Below are 13,056 nucleotides of genomic sequence, written 5' to 3' on the forward strand. Positions count from 1 at the left end.
GAGGAAATCAAGGAAGAAATCAAAATGTTTCGAGAGTTCAATGAAAATGAAGACACAAGCTATCAAAATATTTGGGACACAGCTAAAGCAGTCCTAAGAGGGAAGTTCATAGCTATACAAGCACACATTAGGAAACAAGAAAAGGCACAAATAAACAGCCTGATTGCACATCTTAAAGACCTAGAAGAAGAACAAAAAAGGAACCCTAAAGCAACCAGAAGGACAGAAATTACTAAAGTTAGGGCAGAAATAAATAACATTGAGAATAGGAAAACCATACAAAAGATCAATGAAAGTAAATATTGGTTCTTCGAAAGAGTAAACAAAATCGACAAACCTTTAGCCAGACTCACAAAACAAAAAAGGGAGAAGACCCAAATAAATCGGATAGTAAATGAAAGAGGAGATATCACAACAGACACTGCAGAAATTCAACATATCATGCGAGGCTTCTATGAACAACTATATGCCACCAAGTTAGAGAACCTGGAAGAAATGAATGATTTCCTAGATACCTACCAACTTCCAAAACTAAGTAAAGAGGAAGTGGAGAACATGAACAGGCCCATCACAGTTAATGAAATTGAAACAGTTATCAAAAATCTTCCCAAAAATAAAAGTCCTGGACCAGATGGTTTTACACATGAATTCTACAAAATCTTCAATGAAGAACTAATACCTCTACTTTTAAAAGTCTTCCAGAAGATGGAAGACACTGGAATACTCCCTTCCAGCTTCTATGAAGCCAACATCACCCTGATACCAAAAGCAGACAGGGACACAACCAAAAAATAAAACTACAGACCATTATCTCTGATGAACATAGATGCGAAAATATTGAACAAAATTCTAGCCAACCGGATACAGCAGTATATCAAAAAGATTGTTCATCATGACCAAGTGGGGTTTATCCCAGGCATGCAAGGTTGGTTTAATATACGTAAATCAATCAATGTGATCCACCACATCAACAAAAGCAAGACCAAAAACCACATGGTCATATCAATAGATGCAGAGAAAGCCTTTGACAAAATACAACATCCCTTTATGATCAAAACGCTACAAAAAATAGGAATAGATGGAAAATTCCTGAAGATAGTGGAGTCTATATATAGCAAACCTACAGCCAACATCATACTCAATGGTGAAAAACTGGAAGCATTTCCCCTCAGATCAGGTACTAGACAGGGCTGCCCACTATCACCATTACTATTCAACATAGTGTTGGAAGTTCTTGCCATAGCAATCAGGCAGGAGCAAGGAATTAAAGGAATACAGATTGGAAGAGAAGAAGTCAAACTCTCCTTATTTGCAGATGACATGATAGTATACATGGAAAAACCTAAGGAATCTAGCAAGAAGCTTTTGGAAATCATCAGGCAATACAGTAATGTGTCAGGCTATAAAATTAACATTCAAAAGTCAGTGGCATTCCTCTATGCAAACACTAAGTTAGAAGAAATTGAAATCCAGAAATCAGTTCCTTTTTCTATAGCAACAAAAACAATAAAATATCTAGGAATAAACCTAACCAAAGAAGTGAAAGACTTGTATACTGAAAATTATGAGTCACTACTCAAAGAAATTGAAAAAGACACAAAGAAGTGGAAAGATATTCCATGCTCATGGGTTGGAAGAATTAAAATCATCAAAATGAATATATTACCCAGAGCCATCTACAAATTTAATGCTATCCCCATCAAGATCCCAAGCACATTTTTTAGGAGAATAGAAAAAATGCTACAAATGTTTATCTGGAACCAGAAAAGACCTAGAATTGCCAAAATAATCTTGAGAAAAAAGAACAGAACCGGAGGCATCACACTGCCAGATCTCAAACTATATTATAGGGCCATTGTCATCAAAAATGCGTGGTACTGGAACATGAACAGACACACTGACCAGTGGAATAGAATTGAGAGCCCAGAAATGAGGCCCCACACCTATGGACATCTAATCTTTGACAAAGGGGCCCAGACTATTATATGGGGGAAGCAGAGTCTCTTCAACAAATGGTGTTGGAAACAATGGGTTGAAACATGCAGAAGAATGAAGCTGAATCACTGTATTTCACCAAATACAAAAGTAAATTCCAAGTGGATCAAGGACTTGGATGTTAGACCAGAAACTATCAGATACTTAGAGGAAAATATTGGAAGAACTTTTTTACGCATAAATTTTAAAGACATTTTCAATGAAACGAATCCAATTACAAAGAAGACTAAGGCAAGTATAAACCTATGGGACTACATCAAATTAAAAAGCTTCTTCACAGCAAAAGAAACCACTACCCAAATCAAGAGACCCCTCACAGAATGGGAGAAGATCTTTACATGCCATACATCAGATAAGAGTTTAATAACCAACATATATAAAGAGCTTACCAGACTCAACAACAAGACAACAAATAACCCCATCCAAAAATGGGGGGAGGAATTGGACAGAATATTCACCACAGAAGAGATCCAAAAGGCCGAGAAACACATGAAAAAATGCTCCAAGTCTCTGATTGTCAGAGAAATGCAAATCAAGACAACAATGAGATATCACTTCACTCCTGTGAGAATGTCACACATCAGAAAAGGTAACAGCAGCAAATGCTGGAGAGGGTGTGGGGTCAAAGGAACCCTCCTGCACTGCTGGTGGGAATGTCAATTGGTCCAACCTCTGTGGAGAACAGTCTGGAGAACTCTCAGAAGGCTAGAAATGGACCTACCCTATGACCCTGCAATTTCCCTCTTGGGGATATATCCTAAGGAACCCAACACATCCATCCAAATAGATCTGTGTACACATATGTTCTTGGCAGCACAATTTGTAATAGCCAAAACCTGGAAGCAACCCAGGTGTCCAACAACAGATGAGTGGCTGAGCAAGTTGTGGTATATATACACAATGGAATACTACTCAGCTGTAAAAAATGGTGACTTCACCGTTTTCAGCCGATCTTGGATGGACCTTGAAAAAATCATGTTGAGTGAAATAAGTCAGAAACAGAAGGATGAATATGGGATGATCTCACTCTCAGGCCGAAGTTGAAAAACAAGATTAGAAAAGAAAACACAAGTCAAACCTGAAATGGAATTGGAGTATTACACCAAAGTAAAAGACTCTGGGGTGGGTGGGTGGGTGGGGAGAATACAGGTCCATGAAAAATGATGAATGAAATAGTGGGGGTTGTATTGCTAAATGGGAATCTGGGGAATGTTATGCATGTAAAAAAAAAAAAGAAGTAGAAACGCAAAGCAGAAATTGACTGAGTTTGGAGTATGGCACCAAAGTAAGAAAGCAGAAGTATACTAGAGTTTGCAGTGAGTACCTCCCTAATACTTCCTCTCCACTTTTCCAAGCTTTGGGTCCATGATTGCTCAACAATCTGTTTGGCTTTGTATGTTAACTCTCTTTTCAGTCACCAGGTTCCAGGTGTCATCAGGATGCCGGCCAGACTTCCCTGGATTGAAGATACCACCAATGTGTCCTGGAGCTCAGCTTCCCCAGAGACCCATCCTACTAGGGAAAGAGAGAGACAGACTGGGAGTATGGACCGACCAGTCAACGCCCATGTTCAGCGAGGAAGCAATTACAGAAGCCAGACCTTCTACCTTCTGCAACCCTCAATGACCCTGGGTCCATGCTCCCAGAGGGATAGAGAATGGGAAAGCTATCGGGGGAGGGGGTGGGATATGGAGATTGGGCGGTGGGAATTGTGTGGAGTTGTACCCCTCCTACCCTATGGTTTTGTTAATTAATCCTTTCTTTAATAAAAATAAAAATAAAGATTAAAAAAAAAAAAAAAAAGAAGCACAGTCCATGCAACACGGCAAAACAGCATACTATCCAAAGTGAACTTGGGATAACTTCTTAAACTTTCTGGTGGCGTGTGACTCTCTAGGGAGAGATGTTAAGAGTTATGGTTGGTGTAGGCAGTTTCCTTCTCCAAGAAGGGCATTGGTGACTCCTGACCTCTGTTCAAGGAATTGTGTGAAAGTCAGATAGTTTAAGCCTTTAAACCTCTATGCTTTAAATCTCTTGTTGGTATGTGGAGAAAAGGCTCAGTTTGTTTTTGTTGTCACACTGTAAATCCAGAAGACCTAAGTTGATAGACTCCCACTCCTCTACAGCACAGAATGACATGCTGCTGGGAAATCAGACTAGCAGTCGCATGGCTGAGGGAAACAGGAAAGCAGAAACAAATACTTACATGAAGAAAGTTTGGGAGTGAAGTGGGGAAAAAGCAGTCAGGTACAATTTGTTGTTCCTTGGCAGTAAGGAAACTGTCAGTAATTCACTCCGCAGCTTTTGATGGTGAGGGTTCTCACAGGGCTGCTGTAGTTGGTCAGAAAAGGGAGAGTGGACCAGCCATATTTGTGGGGCCTAGCGTTTGGAGACTGCTTGTATTTGGCTTGAGCCTAATTCTCCTAGTTAGCCAAGACTATTTACTGCTATTTAGTGAAGACTCCTGTCCTCCTTTGTGAGAACTTGTCCATAGTTGTATCATCATGAAATACTTTCAATACTTTAAAATCATCTTTCCTTAGAGATGCATCAATATTAAGAACTAAATTCTGCTTATGAGAGTAAACTGTATGATCTGTTGAAGTGAGAATTGCTTCCTTTTTCAACTGCATGTCACATCTATTTATTTCATTACAGTGTGTACACGTAGATTAGATACTCATTTATTATGATTATGATTATTTGCTGTTACTGGAGTTTCACCACTCCAGGCTTTTTCAGATGGAAAGTCAGAGGGAGAGAGACAGAGACAGACAGAAGACAGACACAGAGAGAAAGGCACCACAGTATTGAAGCTTCCTTCAGTGGAGTGGGGCTTGAACATGGGTGATCCTAGTAAATGACCTTGCTGGCCCTTGTTTTATTATTTTTAATTTACTTATTCTTTTACTTATTATTGGTTTTGGGAGTACAACTTCCCCCCTGTTTGTGGTACCTTATAGAATCTACCAGCAAAGTTTTAGTGTCACCCTTTTTTTAAAATATTTATTTATTTTTTTTGCCCTTGTTTTTTTTTTTTTATTGTTGTTGTGGTATTGTTGTTGCTATTGATGTCATCATTGTTAGCTAGGACAGAGAGGAGGGGAAGACAGAAGGGGGAGAGAAAGACAGACACCTGCAGACCTGCTTCATCACCTGTAAAGCAACTCCCCTGCAGGTGGGGAGCTGGAACCAGGATCCTTAAGCTGGTCCTTGTAGTGTCACCCTTCTTCTAAAAGGACTTCCTCTTGGAAAGGGTTCAGGGGACTGTGGTGGATGGATATGTGGTGATGCATGGTGTGGTGACTGCATTTTTTCTGCCTGTCTTGGCTCAGACCAGCACAAGGCCACTGGTCCTGGCAGCCTTTCTCTCTCTCTCTCTCTGTCTCTTTCTCTCTCTTTCTTTCTTCCTTCTTTCCTTCCTTCCTCCCTCCTTCCCTCCCTCCCTCCCTCTAGATAAAGAGAAGAGTGAACGAGTAAAAGAGACAACACAGCATTGCTTCACCATTTGCAGAGCCGCCATATGTTCTGCACAGGACTCCTCCTGTGTGTGCAGGCGGCTCGTCGCTTCTGTGCAGGTGCTCCTCTGTCTGAGCTGTGTCCGGCCTGTAGCATTACTCTGTGTGCTAAGACCTATGCGGTCTCAGAAACCAGTGTTCTTCTGTTCCTTCCCTTCATCTACCCTTTTCTGTTTGCCTCTAGTAACTACTGATTTTTCAGTCTGCTGTGTTTTGCTAGTTTACTTAGTTGTTTACATTTCAAAGTAAATTATGAGTGAAATCAAAATGATCATCTTGCACTTTGTGACTTATTTCCCCTAGCATATACACTATGTATTCAAACTTAGTTCCTCCTTTCCTCCAAGTGGTGGGTAAAACCTAGTTTTAGGATCATTCATTTGTGTGTGAAGCTCCAGACATGGCCTGATTGGCATTTTCCCTCTTTTGTCAGGGGGTGGGGGAGGTATGGTTCACAGAACAGTTGTTGGTGCACGGGAAAAAGCTCTCATTTCACCATGACAGCTAGGTATCTGCAGAACACTGGGCATTAAATACAGATTGGTCTTACCTGACCTGGGTGAGAATCAGAAACACCTTCGGAGCTGCTTTGTGGCTGGATGGATCTGTCCTTTTTAGCATCTGTGTTCTTAGGAATCTCAGATTGGGGTTCACGACCTCCTCCTGGTGGTCTCTGCTGATAGTGTCTGAAGTGACCTAGTCCATAGTCCACTACTACGTGTTTTAAATGTAAAGATGTTGCTTCGCTGCTAAGTTTTCACGTAAAGAATAAGGCTACTTCTGTCTCCACCCTCCTTCAGTGTAGATGACAGTAAAGTAAAGTTAATTTTTTCCCCCTTCTCTGTCAGTGACTAAGTTTTGAAAATGTGGGGGTGGATGGAGTGGCAATCAGAAGGCTAGGGACCTACCTGGTTTAATCCACCAGTGTAGTCACAGTGTCTGCTGCTTGCTTTAGAACCCTCAGTTTATTGCAGGGATTGGATAGTCTAGGAATATTGGGATCCCTGTAGACTAGTATATTCATAAGACTCAAGTTAGTGATTGATCAGAAAACTCCAATGTATCCTTTACTAGTGATAATTGATTTTTATTCAGGTAAGAAGTCTTTTCTTCAGATAGTGCCATTTTCTGAGAGCTAAGCGGTGTTAGAGCAGAGCTTGAATTCAAAGGTCGGGTATGGGCTTGATTCTAGGCTCTGCCATTTAGTCTGTCTGTGATCAGAGATGCATAACTAAGCGTGTCCAAGTCTCAGCTTCCTCTTACATAGCATGCAGATGATAATGGTACTATCTTCATGGAGCTGCTACAAGGACTAACAGTGATAAAACTTTTATTTGGCATTCAGTCCCTTCAAGTCCATCTGCTCTGAGTCTTGGAGAAATGAGTCGCAGGGAGCAGCCAGTGGTGCACCAGACAGAGAGCACATCACCCTGTGCAGGCCCAGGTCAGGTTTCCCACCCCATATGCAGGACTGAGGCTTCACCAGCTTTGAAGCAATGCTTCGGATCTCTCTCTTTTCTCTCCCTATCAGACTCCCTGTCTCCTATCAGTTAGTTTCTCTCTGTCTCTGTCAACAAGTAACATGGAAAAATTATGGAAAAAATAACATGGGGAACATAGGGCAGCCAGGAGCAGTAGATTCCTTGTGTAGGTATTGAGCCCCAGTGATAACACTGGTGGCGAGAATGGGGGGGGGGAGGGCGAGAGAGGGAGAGAGAGAAATGACTTAGTTGTTAACCTCTGAGGATTTAGTGCTATTATTAAACTAGAAATAATTATATATTATTGTAACTTGAGTAGTACTCTGCACATCGTGTTCAATTGTATGAAATTTCTATAGTTGCAGAATTAATAATTCTATGTGGAAAATGTTTTCTTGAAAAAAATCTGTTTTCAGATATTATAAAAAAGTGATGTATGATACAGAAAGCATATAAGTGGGTTTTATTTAAACAGTGGTATAGATTTATGTCATTTTTGGAATTAAGAGGATTATACTTTTGATGCATTTTTACTCTAGGCAAAATTTTGCTTCTTAAAAAATTGGCATGTTCTTATCATGGACCGTTCCCTTGAAAATGTCTAACTCTCCCTTGTTATATTTGTAAGTATATTGTTGAACTGTGTCTTCAGTGACAAATCTTGATGATTTAAAAAAAATTAACTAGTTAATTCAATAAAATATATATTTTAAGCTTTTGATTGAATTGCCTGTACTGCTTCTCTCATGTTGACACATCAGTAAATGTGAATTTGAAATCACATTTATTCCAAATTAACGATGTTTAGAGTAGACATGTGACATGTGACTTATTGGGCACTTTCTGTAATACTGATCCAGGAAAAATATTTGGTTTTAGACACTGATTTATTTATTTATTTTTTTTTTAACGCTGAAAAGTTGATTCTGGGGCCAGGGAGACCGCATAGAATGAATGCTTTGTTATCTTTTCTATCCGATATAATCTTTGGTACTATACTCTTCAGTGAATTAAAACTCTTAACAATCATACAGTGGATTGACTTCTAGATAAATAATAAATAATTCTGTCTTAAGTTCTGATAAGAGGTCTTGTTTGACTCAGCAGGGTAATTGATTGTCTTTAATCTTACCTGTATACATTCATTCGATTTAGTTTCCTTATCTCTGGGAACACATGATAAAGCAGTAATATTTAGAGAAGTCCGTGACATTTATTTACTTCACTTTTAATAGCCTAAGATCATCTTGTGAAAGTTCACTCTAAGTGTGAATTATTGATAACTTTTTCATTTTGCACACCCTAAGGGACATGCCTGAAATAGCCCTTTACTTCCTTACATGTCAGGACTGAGAGACTTAATACATACCATGATCACAATTTTGAGAGCGAACTGAGTTGCTGTCAAACAATGTCCTGAAAACAGCAGGACATCTTGCAGCCGTTTAAATAGCAATTCTTAGTGTAATCTTTTCTGTCAAGAGAAATGCAGCCTTTCTAAGGTAATAGTGACTCAAAAACATATGATAATATATTGACTCACTGCTTAGAGTTGTCAGGTTTATCAATAAATTCCTTTTTTGTATTGAATAATTAGATTTAGAATTACATACATAAAGAGGAGTCCAAATTCCATTATAGAATTGTATCGCATAGAATTATTTATCAGTATTTTAAACCAAAAGGAACACTGTAAGCATAAAGCAGTATGAATTACTTGAAAGTGTCCGAGGTGTTCTTTTATGTTAAAAGTGATTTTCTTTGACAGTTGAAGCATGCTCTTTTGACTTCCTGTTCTTTTTTAAATGCAAACTTTTTCCCTTTTATTTTTTTATTGGGAAGTTGATGTTTTACAGTATAGTTGTACATGGGTACAATTTCTCATCTCACCAAGATGTCTGCAGATCACTCTCACTCACAAATTAGACCCATCATAGTATCCCAGGACACGAAAGCCCTTCCAACCTCCTTTCTGCCCTCCTTCTCCAGAGTCCTTTGCTCTGGTGCAGTACACTACCAATTCAGGTTTTGCCTGGTGTTTGCGCTTTCTGTTCTTGTTTCTTCATTTATCCCCATGAGTGAGATCACCCCAAACTCGCCTTTCTCTTTCTGGCTTATCTCACCTAATGTGATTATTTAAAGCTGTCCTCAAAATTTGGTTAAAAAGGTGACTTCCTTGTTCTTAAAAGCTGGTAGAATGCACACTTCACCATGCACAGGGCCCCAGGTTCTAGCCACCATCTCTGCCTGTGTCTGCTCCAGGGACTTAGCTCCGTGGCCTCCACTTAGCACACCTCCCTGCCCCCTTCTGAATTTCAGTCTGCTGCCATTAACTACAATCCATGGAAGTTTCACTCCTTAACATCTGTTACATAGGACAGAAAATTGAGGCAGAAAGAAAGGGAGAAAACACAGAGATGAGCAGTCTCCTTGCTCAAGAGCTTTTAATTAATAGCAGAAGTCAAGTGCATGTCTGTGTGGCTTTGAATTTATCAGTCTCACTCTCCTTGATATTGCCGCCCCTGTACTTTGAATCAAATGATGTGGAGAGATGAAAATTAAATTAGCACTTTTCAGTTCCTTTAGGAATTGGGTGCCAGTCCTCTTGAAGGAGTCTTATTTAATCTGGCAGTTCTGTTTGTTATCTTGAGAAAGAATACAGCTTGAGAGACTGGGAGATGGCATAAAATAAAGTGCAGGACGTACATGAACGAAGCCCAAATTCAATCCCTGGAGTCACCCATCTATAAACACGCTTCCTGCTTCAAAGCCAAAGGAGAAGAAATAGTTTGCGTGAGCTAGCCAAGGAATTGATTGCCAAGTCTACTCTGAATGAAATAGTTTATGACTGGGGAGGCAGCATAATGGTCATGGAAAGAGACTTTCATGCCTTGACTCTTTATGCAACGTTCAATCCTTAGCACCACCATATACCAGAGCTGAATAAAAACAGAACAAAAACAAAATAGTGTAGCACTGTATTAGCCTGTGCCTGTGTATCCTTGGACCTAGGTGAAATTAGAAATCATGGTTAAAAATACACAGAAAGGCAAAAGCAGGGGTTTTGAAAAAGAAGAAACTACAAAGTATGTAAGAATGTAGTGAAATTATGTCTCTCAGGGGTTGCTGGTGACTCATCTGATAGAGTGGGCTCATTATTATGAGCAAGGATCTGGGTTCAAGTCCCCCTTCCCCACCTGCAGAGGGAAGCTTCGGGAGTGGTGGGACAGTGCTGCTAACGTCTGTCCTTATGTCTCCCCCTCTTCCTCCCTGTCTCTCACCTTCTTAGTAAATGGCTTCTGGGAGTAGTAGACATGGGACTCAGGGATAACTGATGGCAGAAAAAAATGAAAAAATTAAAAAAAAAGAAAGGAAAATGTTTGCGTGAAGTTTGTGTAGTTACATTAAAATAGTTCTTCACACATGGGCTAGCTCTAGCAGGATGAAGAGTGTAAAACTGGGAAGTCTCACCTTCTCTAATTTAGAGTCTTTAGGGAAGGACAACTTTAGTTGTCAGTGACATCTGATTAGCTTTCCCTTCATTCTTCAACCAGGGTACTTGGATGCATTTTGTCTTTCCATTCTATACAGGGATATTTAGTACACATCACTAGTTAGGATGATTAGTATACAGTGGTAAAGGCTTCCAACTTAAACTAAGTCATAGTGTTGTTTCTTTTATAGTGTATAATGTCTTGATAGTGGGCAGCCTTTTTCCTTTTGTAGTTGTACCCTCAAAAATCCTGTTGCACATTGCTACTTTGTTACTATATATAGTGTTTTATACCAATGGGAAAATTTAATGTGAAAATATATCATTTTAGTGAAATATTAGTGGAGATATATGAATGTAATTAATTCTTTTCCTATTTCTTCATTTTAAAGAATTCAGAAGGAACTTGCAGAAATTACCTTGGATCCTCCTCCCAACTGTAGGTAAGTGCTTACAGATTTTTATTTACTTGTATCTTTTTTGCAGAAGGCATTGTTTCCCTGTTGCTATGGTCTGCCTGCTCAGTGAAAACATGCTTATGGTTCGGCATCAAATGACGGTGAAGATGGTCGTGGCAAGTGTGTCAGTAGTGGCAGAGTGGAGTTGCTGAAACTAGAGTAATACAGTAACAAGGTGATTCGATTTTTGCATAACAATCATTTTTTGAGTGGAAGAGATGTCGATGCCTTGGATGATTTTTTTCATGATAGAGTAACAGTGTGAATAAGGAATTTGCTGTTTGATGATCATTCAGTTGTTATCTTGTTAAATTGATTTTTAAAACCACTACAACATTAAATAGTGTTTCTTCATGGTCTACGTTCTTTATGAGAGTCGCTGGTTGTGATTATGAATGGGCACTCTGAGGAAGTAACACGAAGGCTCAAAGATTTGTCTCCTTTCTGCCGCGTGCCTTCAGTTTCCTGCTCAGTTTACTTACAGGACGTAGAGGTGCTTGCCTAGAAATGATTAGCGATGTGTCAGTATAAAGAGGGAAAGGAGAAAAATAACTTCCTATCTTATATCTTTGATTTGGTGTATTGGTTGGAACATGACTGTTTGGCTGTTTTGAAGTTTCTTTCAGTTTTTTTTTTTTTCCCCCTGCTTCACCACCTGTGAAGCGACTCTCCTGCAGGTAGGGACCCGGGGGCTCGAACCGGCATCCTTACTCCGGTCCTTGCGCTTTGCACCATGTGTGCTTAACCCACTGCGCTACCACCTGGCTCCCATTTTCTTTCAGTTTTAATATGAGGCCAATGTTGGAATCGGGCCAACATGGAGTTCTTATAGTTTAAATTGGTTGTTTTATGCAAGGTGGGAAGGCAGATTAAAGGAAAACGATTCTACTATTGATCGTAGGAAGGATTTAGTGTTATAGTTTCTGACTTTACGTGAGAGCGAAGATAATGATTATAATATCAATGAAAGTGAAAATTTTGAAGGTGGCTGTATTGATAGAGTTGGCTTGCTGATAACTATTTTGTGTTGGAAAAATTCTAATAAGGCTTCCTGTGTTTGTGGTGAACCTGATATGGTTCTTAGTATGAAGGTTAAAAACAGTATATAAGCTTGAATTCATGCTAAAAACTTTTTTAATAGGAAAGTATTTCTTTTTAAAATAAAACTGTTTGAAAATAAGACTTACGAGGGCCTGGAGACAGCTCCCCTGGTAGAAGGCGCAGTGCACCATGAGCAAGGGTCAGGGTTCAAGCTGGCCGCCACAAAGTGCCACCGCTCAAAGGGGAGCTTCACAAGTCGGGGAGCGCTGCTGTGGTGTTTCTCCTCTTCCTGTCACCCTCTGTCTGAAAACAAACAAATCAGCAAACTGGGCACAGCTGGTAGAGTTCACGCATCACAGTGCACAGGCATGGGGTTCGAGCCTCTGGGCCCACCTGCAGGGGAGGCGTTAAGAGTGGGGAAGCAGTGCTGCAGGTATCTTTCTTCCTCACAGCTTTCCTGTCTCTATCCAGTACATACATGCGTAAATAAATATATCTGAAAAAATAAACAGGGATGTGAGGGCCATCTGCCTGCGATGTCTGTCACCCACTTGATCGCCAGGGTTGATTCAGCTGATCTGGCTGGCTGGGCGGGTGTCCCCTCCCTCCCTCCATCACCACCCCATGTGCGCCCCTCCCGGAGCTGCGCCCTCAGTCAAGCAGGAAGACAGACGGTCTTCGGTGGAGGGTATAGGAGTAGCCGCGCTCCCCTGTTAGAACCTCCAGACAAGCTCTCAAGGTCCATATGTAGGAGAACGTGGGGCAGTCAGGCTTCCAAGACTCCAGACACTGCCACTGCTTTGTGGCAGTCTGCCTTTGTCTAAAATAAATAAATAAATAGTGCCGTCTTTGTTTTAATGGTGCAAATCACTATAGTACTTTTGTAACATTCTTAATAAATAAATTGGTAATTATGTGAGCTTGATTCATACAGTACTTACAGTTTAACAATAGATTATTGGAAAAATAAGCTAATTCCTTTTTTTAAAAATATTTATTTATTCCCTTTTGTTGCCCTTGTTGTTTTATTGTTGTAGTTATTATTATTGTTGTTGTCATTGTTGGATAGG

At 40.0% G+C, this 13,056-nt stretch overlaps 1 protein-coding gene across 3 annotated transcripts in view; it reads left to right on the forward strand.

Annotated features, from left to right (window-relative positions):
- The window catches only part of UBE2E2 (ubiquitin conjugating enzyme E2 E2), a 273,738-nt gene that overhangs the window by 12,300 nt on the left and 248,382 nt on the right, over positions 1-13,056 (forward strand). For all 3 annotated transcript variants that reach the window (XM_060180882.1, XM_060180881.1, XM_060180880.1), the window contains exon 3: positions 10,880-10,930. In XM_060180882.1, the coding sequence (XP_060036865.1) occupies positions 10,880-10,930 (51 nt within the window). The remainder of the gene's footprint in view (positions 1-10,879; positions 10,931-13,056) is intronic.

The sequence above is a fragment of the Erinaceus europaeus genome, chromosome 21, assembly GCF_950295315.1.
Source record: "Erinaceus europaeus chromosome 21, mEriEur2.1, whole genome shotgun sequence".
In the NCBI taxonomy this organism is placed as follows: Eukaryota; Metazoa; Chordata; class Mammalia; order Eulipotyphla; family Erinaceidae; genus Erinaceus; species Erinaceus europaeus.